At 41.2% G+C, this 9,124-nt stretch overlaps 1 protein-coding gene across 26 annotated transcripts in view; it reads left to right on the plus strand.

Annotated features, from left to right (window-relative positions):
* The window catches only part of PDE1C (phosphodiesterase 1C), a 255,121-nt gene that overhangs the window by 210,048 nt on the left and 35,949 nt on the right, over window positions 1-9,124 (plus strand). For 18 of the 26 annotated variants that reach the window (XR_007630066.1, XR_007630065.1, XM_050325235.1 and 15 more), the window contains one exon: window positions 160-225. The exons of 6 other annotated variants lie outside the window; for them this stretch is intronic. Coding sequence is in view for 18 of the 20 variants with exons in the window: in XM_050325235.1 (XP_050181192.1) it covers window positions 160-225 (66 nt within the window). In the remaining 2 variants the exon portion in view is untranslated. Of the gene's footprint in view, window positions 1-159; window positions 226-5,413; window positions 9,119-9,124 lie in introns of those variants that run through there. 2 more of the 26 variants (XM_050325113.1, XM_050325172.1) reach the window with 2 other exon arrangements.

Consider the following 9,124-nt stretch of genomic DNA (forward strand, 5'->3'; position numbering starts at 1 on the left):
CTACTTTCCCAGTTAATCTCACCTAGAACTATGAGTAAGAAATGGCAGAAAAAAGACAACAAACCCTTAGTAGTAGGGGCAGCACTACAAAAAGCATTTTCATTGTTAATGGGAATACCATTTATCCATCTCTGCTGAAACTACTCTTTCTTTTTAAAGGTCCAGTGCAATGTTCAGCTGACTTATCAGGCTTGAGTTCCTCGCCAAACCACCTTACATTGCCAGGTCAGTCAGTACTGCCTCACTCTAATTTCGTTATACAATGCAGCTTTAGAAATTGTTACTCACAGTGCCTACTATTTGGGAGATGGATATAAACAGAGGACTTCTTCATGTGTGGTATGACTTTTACACATTGTCCCAGTTTAAATGAGACAAGGGTCTTTTGCTGAGGATGGATTAGGAGAAAAAGACCCAAACTTCTCTTCCTAAGCAATTATAAATCCAAAATTAAGAGGCTCAGACTGAAGGAAAACAAATTATGGAAAAGGGAAAATAACAGCCCTTTATTAAAAGGTATGTGTGTATTAACAGGAACACGAAAAAAACCAAGTGAATCAAGCAGGCAATACTCCTATACCCACCAATAATCCCCTTCAAGAACAAAACCGATAAACCGGCAAAAGGAAAATTAAATAGTTCAATTTCTTGCACCCTTTGGTACAGTTCCAACCACAGTCAGCAGGGGGCGCCATCGGGTCACTGGAGATGCAAAACTTATAATGTCCTGTACCATTCACCAGGTGTTGGGTCACTGGAGGTGCAGAACTTGTAGTGTCCTATAGTAGTCACCAGGCAGCACTGTGAGATCCTTGGTTGCCGCCAGGTGGCTTGGGGGAAGGGGAAAAAACAACAACCCCCAGGGTATATCGGAGAAAAAAACAAACAAAAAACCTCGATTCCCCTTCCCTTCCCACACTGGAAAAAGGGGGGGGGAGAAGGGGGAAGGAAAAAAAACCAGCAATAAAACAGAAAGTTCTCCCAATGGAAGAAAACTCACAAACTTCAGCTGGTTAGGATTAGCTTTAAGCAGGGCCTGCAGCCAGCAACAGCTGAGAAGAGAGCAGCAGCAAACTCCTCTCCGACAGGAAGAAAGAAGAAACCAGGCAGCTCTGCAGTTTGCAGCAGGTCCTGAGTCCACCGGCACACACCAGCCTCTCCTCTCCACCTCCTTCCAGCCACACACTAGCCCCCCCTCCCAACTCCTCCCCCTTCGTTGTCAAGGAGACTAATCTCTCGGCCATTACTGGACCAGGCGTCTTCTTTTGTTCACCTGATGGCCCATACACAGAGCACACAGAGGGCAGGGGGAAGGGAAAGAAAAATTCCTTGCTAAAATCGGAACTATGACACACATTTAAGAAGTTAAACCCATTCACTGGGTTTGAACAAATGAATTATTGTTTTTAGTGATCTTTACTACATTCCACTTTTTTAAATACCTGATTTTTTTTTTTTTGTCTTGCAGAACAGGCTTCACAAATTGTTTTACTTCATGTGGCAAATTAATATGAGTTTTTATCCTATAGACAGAGATATTGAAGGGATAAAATAAGGCTGTTTTGTGGACCCAAATATAGGTCTTTTTGTGCTTCTCCCATCTACCAAATCCTGCTATCTCTATTTCACCACCATATTAAGAAAATAACAATTTTCTTAATCAATTTTTGTCCCACACAAATATCAGAAGAAAGGGAGGGTAATATGAAGCAGTTACACAAAATAATGGCTTAGTGTGAATGTGTGTATAATTCACAGTAGGTGAAAGAGAGTGTAAATTTGCTGGAAGTCAACAAGAAATAACCAATAAAAGAGCCTAGACTTCAGGCAAAGCACTTACAAGTTTTACTAAAGATATTTTCATCAGTAGCTGTTGTGCCAGCAGATGAGGTACAGTGTAGCTCCATATATAGATGCCAATGCACAGTAGCATGTTTCTGTGCTGTTTCAGTTCTCCAAGTTGTTCATGGTGTCATGCTCTTTCACAGTGTCTCCGTTTGAGACAATTTGGAGGGGTGAAGACCTGGGATGGAAGTCCACTTCCTCAGATTCAGTGCCCCTGGTTCTCTGCAATATAGAGAGAGACCAAATACACACAGATGTAGGGGAAAAAATAACTCTTTACCCATAACAACACTAATAAAACTGGCTTAAGCTAGCCAGTGAGAAGAAAATTCCCCAAGCCCCCCCCTTACTTATTGAAGCAATCTTGAAGCAATGATATTAAAGCTAGCAAAATAATTATTAAGTAGATAATGATGTTACTCACCCATACCAACAACCATGGGCAAATCTCTTTTGCTCAGTCTCAAGGATTAATCTTGAGGAGCATCCCCTCTCAAGGGAGGAATCTACAAACACACTCCTAGAAGGGGTATATCATAGGTCCTTGCTGTTAAAAAGTGCAACTGGACTTTATTAATATAAAGTGATTGACTGTTGATCATATGTTTTTAGGCTAGCTGCGTCAGCTATGCAGCCTTTAGCTCAGCAGCTTTAAACAAGTTTTTGGTACTATCCAGTTGTTGGTTAGATATCAGGAACTTTGTCTGCCACATCCTCACTTGTGCCAGTTTCTGTCAGGAAACACTGTTTGAATATTTAGCTTTGGGATTGTTGAGTCAGGCTGGTCTCAGCATTCTTCAACACCAAAAGCATCATGATCCGCCTTGTCCATCCACCACTGGTAACCTTTGCAAAGGGTAAAGTTAAAGCTTAGGCAGAGCATGTTTCTAAAGAGCTTCACTCAGGATTTTCTTGAAGGTGGCATTCAGAGGTCTTGCTCTTTACAGAGATCTTGGAAGGGTCTTGACTTTTGGAGAAAAAAATTGTTTTAAGGAAAAATTGTGGAATGAAGTATGTCACTATAATTCATCTAATGTAAACTAATCATAAAACTTAGCTCAAATTTTATACATTCTAGAATATTTGCATTGGTCTATTGGGCTTTTTAATAAACAATGCTTACACAGGGCTTTTCATCCATTTCTCCAAGTCAATATCACCTCTAATCCACTGATCCATTAATGAGTACCTACAAACAACAAACAGTGCATCCCTTATGTGTGGTACTTCTGAGCCTTCAGACCACCATTATAATAACCAGGGAGAGAATGTAAATGCAGAAGAGAAGGTTTTGGCATAAGCTACCAAGTACAGTCCCTTCATTTTTGCTGACTTGCTAAATGATCTTGATCAAATTCTTCTTGTGTGCCCAGTTTCCTCATTTGTTTGGGAATGATAACATTTACTCCCCTTTAAACCTATCTGATCTAGAGATCTGTTAACTGTTATAATTAGAAAAAGAGAAGTAGGGAGGATCCACCTTCAAAACAGGGGAGCAATCAATCTAATACTGTCCCTTTTTGCAAAAAGACTCTGTGTATTTTTTGCCAGTCAAGCCTTGCTTCCAAGCAATATTCACTGTGACAATATCATGTTGAATTACAGGAAGGTGCCCTCTGTCTGGCACTCTACAGAAATGACTAGCTGTGTTTTGAATCTCTCTTTGTTAGACACTTCCCAATTCAGTATAAGTTTTGGCACCAGTTGGCTTAGGGACTCAGTGGGGGATTTTTATTTAACTATTTTAACACTGGTACCTTCCTACCCATGCCCTGTTACCATGCCTTACACAGCAAAATCAACCCTTTTTGTGTGGTTATTTACAGTATGTGATGGGGAGTTGGTAATAATACAATGTTTTCCATGTATGTAGTCCAGTGACAGTGACATGTTTTGTTTACAGCCATTATGGTGTTTTTTCCTCTATGCTCTATGTAGATCTTGTTTAGGAGGGGTTGGTTTTGCTGGAAAAGCCACTAACAGTCTGCCGTAAATGTACACGCACAATTTTCTAATTGAGAAAATGTTCTTTTCTTACGTTTTTAATGCAAATTGCACTCAGCATCTTGAATAAAAAGGAGAAGCTTTATCACATTGTCTTTAATATCACTTCTAAAAGGGTGAGGCTGACCAGAAAAGGCATCTGTGTGCATGATCCCATCCATCCTTTGCCAGCAGGTTATTCAGTCTACCTCACTGCTGTCTATTGAATCTGTACCTTGTCAATTTAAAGTGTGCAAGAGGAAGAGTCACCCAAGGTCACAAAGCTGGGAAAATTTAATGAGCTTGGGTAGCTGAGTGCAGGAAGAGCCCTGACAATGTTCCTACCTGGACTTGACTGTTGCTGAAACCAGAGTCCTCTGGCAGCATCTCACAGCACCACAGGGAACTCAGGTGCCATGGGCACATATGCTGCCTCCTGGAATGACTCTTTTTTCTCAGTACAAAGAGGATGAACTAAGCATTTCTCCAAGGAAACTGGACTTTGTATGGTGAGAAAGCACATTAGGGTCATTGATGTACCCAGGTCATTATTATTTGCAATCACTATGTTTTTATATATATTTTATATATTGACTATATTTTTATTTCTGTGTCTTGGAAACATTTGGAGGTCTACTTCTGTCAGAGTCCTGGGAGAGCTCACATGGCCTCAGTGTCTGGGATCAGCCTTCTGTAGGATCCTCAACCCCACCATCTCCTGTCTAGGGCCCAGGGGATGTGTTCCAGCTCAGCCTGGGTCCTTTAGTCCCTGCCTGAGCCATGCTGTACATAGGCCTGCCACGGTTCGGGAATAAAGACACGAGACCTGCGGAGTTCAATGCACAGGGAAGCAGATCCTGGGCAGATCTGGGCAGATCTCCCTTTATTCAAAATGGGGGGGTTTTTATAGGGCAGGCTGAGGAGGGTTCTGGAAAAAGGGAGTGGATATGTAAAACCAGGTGGGGTTAATATGAATATGTAACAGGGAGGTGGTTACATGACCATAGGGTAACTTGGAAGGGGTATGATTGGGTAGGACACATACATTGCAGTAGTGTTGTCCAATTAGGAGGAAACTTTACAGCAACACAAGGGAACATGCCTGAACATGTCCTGAAACAATGGTATCAACTTAACTATAGGTTTTAGCCAAACAGTCCCTGCAGACAGTCCATTAGACAAAGGCAGGGTCACTGCTCTTCTCCTCAAGAAACTCTTCCACAGCAGGTAGGATTCATCCTCCATACAGTCACCTCCATCATAGGTCCATGTCTGCCCCCATTTCCTGGGTGGGCTTGGGATCTGCACTGCAGAGACCTGCTCTCTGAGATGGACCCCTCAGACCTAGGTCATAGCTTGTTATGCAGAACTCTAGGAGTAACATACTGTATTCTATCCTATTCCTGTTCCTGTTCCCTGTGTGCACCATGACTTGAATAATGAATAACAGTTTAATTTGCCTGAAATTCCATGATCTTTTAATCATCAAAACCACTTCCAAGGACACATAACACAAAAGCAACCACCAGAATTGGGATTTTATTTTTGGTTTTATTTAATTCTTATTCTTCTAAATCCATTTCAGAACCACTCCACAAACGTGAAGAGCTGAGCATGCTGATATGTCTCAGTTTAGTTTGAAAAAATTCCTTTGCAATCCGTCAATCTGACAAAGCTGCAGAGAGCAGCAGAAGAAATACAGGCCAAGAAAATATGTTTCCTGAAGAGAACATGAAGAATTAGAATCAGGAACAACCACACAGAAGAAGAAAAAAAAGAAGTATGGATGTGCAGCATGAAAGGCCATCTTTGTGGTGCATGAGCAGCAGGCAGCATCCTTGCCAAAAGGGACTGGAAGAGCCTGAGCAGTGGTCATGCTCAATGCTGCAGAAGAATCAAAAAAAAACAAACAAGCAATGACTGTCAGTCTGCCCTGGTGTAAAGTTCTTTCCTGATCCCAGCACTGATGATAGGCTATTCCCTGAGCATGTGAGCAAAACTCACTTCCACATCATCCCACAGGCTGATCACATCTCCCAAGAGATGCCCAAGACCTGTTCTCCCCCAGTCTGGAGCCATCTCAGGGCTTCTGAGAGTGGCAACATGCCCTTGAGGGGAAGACTGTCAGGACACCACTGAGTGCCCCAAACCACTTGGACCCCTGGTAACATCTCTGCATCCCATTTCTTAGAGCTTCTGCTCCTTTCTCCACAGGAGATGAGGCTGGAGAGCTCTTCAGTGTCACAGGGACTGACCAAGAAGTATATGTCTTAGGACTTTCATTGAGATGTCTCATTGTAGAAAAGTGAATTTTGTATAAACACAGATTTTCTTAACACTCTTAGGAGACTGAGTCTCCCCAGGTTTAGACCATTTCTTGAGTGACTCTAATGGAACAGTCTTGGTTCTCCTGATCCTGTGTTCTGCAGATCTTTCTAATAGTTACAGCAGAAAACCTTCTTTATTGACAAGGCTGCAAAAGGGAGAAAGATTTTTCCCAGCAGCTCATTTCCAATTTGCAGTAGTCTACTAAGCAGCAGCTCTGGCATTCATTTTTTTGTCTACTGTGCAAATCAAAGTACGATGTTGACATGGGGCCAGGTGTTTATACCAAGTGTCAAGAGAGAGTCCTGACCTCTCTTTAAAGAATCAAAGAAAGAGTTGTATCAAAGAAAGTTAAGAGGAAATACTTTCTCTAGTGTGGATGCTACCCTAGCCAAATCTGAGGTTTGCCCAGCTGCTGATTTTTAAGATGGCAGGTTGTTCTCTTGGTTTACTGACAATATGTCCCGGGGGGGGACCTCCAATGGAATCAAAACCCCTCTTCCCCAAATCAAGAAAATTTTTGAAATTACAAAGTGTTTGAGTGAAGTATGAAAAATTAATAACAGTATTAATAAAGATGGAGAACAAAACAGAACAAACCCAAACAATAATAAGAAAATGTCACCTTAAAAACCACTCTTTCAGTACTGTGGCACCGAGACAGCAATGCAGTCCCAATGGAGTGAGGGTGTCAGGGAGTACTGACGTGTGGAGGAACGCTGCCGCTGGAGGTGCAGGCTGAGCAATGGTGGTGAGCAGCAGCAGGGAGTGTGGGGTGAACAGTGGTCGTGGGCTGCAGTGGTGGGCAGCAACGGCAGCTGCGAGCAGGGCTTACCCTGAGATGGTAGTGACAGCAGCAACATCAGTGGTGAGCAACAGCAGGGAGCACGGGGTGAGCATCAACGGGGCTCCAAGCAGTGGGGAATGGCAGGATCTGGTCAGCAGCGAGGAAACTGCCAGAGCCAAAAGCCATGGTGAGAGAGAGCAGCCTGACCATGCTCCTACTTTCACACCCCTCTATGGGAACCAGCGAGATCTGGTTGCACCAGCCGTTTTATGCTTCCCAAGCTCTTGTGATATCTTCTGAAGGGACCTCTGCCCACCTGCCCTTCCCATCCCCATGGCGGGTTAGGGGACTGTCCAAAACATCATGATGATATGAAAACATTCGGCAAAATCTTCTTCATTTAGCTAAACTATAACAGTTGCACATCCTGCCAGTCAGAGTAAACAGAGCAGCTTAGGCACTCTTAGCCTGCTTGCTGAATTTGGACAACACACAGATAGTCTATCTGCATGATGCTATTTGTGTAACTATTGTAGTCTACACTGGCATTGTTGGTGGTACACTGACACTACCAACAGTGTGCTACCAAATACCTATTCTCTGCTTTCATTGCCTTGATGATAGCCATGATCTTAAAAAATAATTATTTTCCCTAAATTAAACAAACTATCACTTCTCCTGTGAAGGTCCTGAGAATCATAACTTATTGAAGTTATGATATATGACCCCATATAAAAACCCTGAGAGTTAAGTATTGTCATTTTTATTCCCATTTTACATGCAGAGAAACTGGAGTGAATGTTGTAGTCCAGGTCACACAAGAAGTCAGTAAGCAATCTGGGAACAGAACTCTAGAGTCCTAAGAGAAAGTCTTCTGCCCATCACTTTGAGTCACTAAAGTTTTAAGAATTTAAATGCCATGAATCCCCTTTATCTACTCCTGTATAAAGATGATAAATACTACTGATACTATTCTGGATAAACCTCTTAAGACTATTAGCAAAGTTATCTCTTCTGGCAACAACTCAAATAAAATTCCAGGTATCAATAAACATTTCCCCACTCTGAGCAAGGGAAAATTTAATAACAGTTTGGCTGAATCCATGCTGAGTACAAAAAATGGAATAAATATGGAAAGTGAATGTGCCTCAAAGAACAGTAATTCATCTGGATATTTTTCAACCTTTTAATGAATGTGAATTTAATCTGGTTGAAAATAGGAAGGATTGTGACAATGAAGAAATCCAGATGTGTCTTTCTAAAGTTTATGAAATCTGTAGTTTTTTATTTCCCAAGATATTTTGGAGCATAATTAATCATTCAAGGATCTTAACAAGATTGGAGTGTGACTGTTCTAGCATTTGATGTTAGCTAGCTCACACAGGGGAATCTTTCTCACTTAGGATTCATGGTGAGAGTGATGACTTTTCTTTTAAAATGCTTATCATACTAATTATTGAATTGGATATTTTGAAAATAATAACTAAGCATAAGATGAAAGCATTTTGATCATGGTCATGTTTAATTTTTTAGTCTACCTATGTAAAGAGGTAAGAAAGCAAGACATACATTCAAATAACAGAGTCAAGAAGTTGAGAATGGTCAGATTCATATGTATTCCACTTCTGACTTTCACAACGGCCTGTAGTTTGCTGGAAAATCAGACAAAATGCATCAGATCCACTTGTTCCTGAATTCTGGGAAACATGATCTCTATCCAGATTAATTGTTTTGAAATCACCTAGATATTTTGGGTACAGTGAGGTGTTAAGCTATATACAGTTAGATAGGTAAGTATAAAGTTGCTTCTTCATTTACTTATGACACTTTATCTACTGTCTAAATTGTTGTTTCCTAACCTTGAGAATGTTCCTTGGGATTCAATTGTATTGATGTAGTCTGCTGGGATGATTTCAAGATCCATTATTCCAAACTGTTTAATTGCCCAAATTTCAATTTTGAAAATGCCTATGTTTCATTTTAGAGTTTTACATCTATACTTATGATTTGTATTTTTTTTTCTAACCCAAAACAATCCCAACTTTTAGGCTGAGAAAGCCTCTTTTGCATATGCAGGCTGTGCTGAATAGGATGGACACAGCTTCTGAGGAATTGATTTCTTACCTACTAGTGAGTGAAAGCTAGGCATGGTAACCATTGTTGTTTTTCCTTTGTCACCATCAG

This window comes from Myiozetetes cayanensis, unplaced genomic scaffold (assembly GCF_022539395.1).
Source record: "Myiozetetes cayanensis isolate MyiCay16 unplaced genomic scaffold, myiCay2020 scf1, whole genome shotgun sequence".
Classification (NCBI taxonomy): Eukaryota; Metazoa; Chordata; class Aves; order Passeriformes; family Tyrannidae; genus Myiozetetes; species Myiozetetes cayanensis.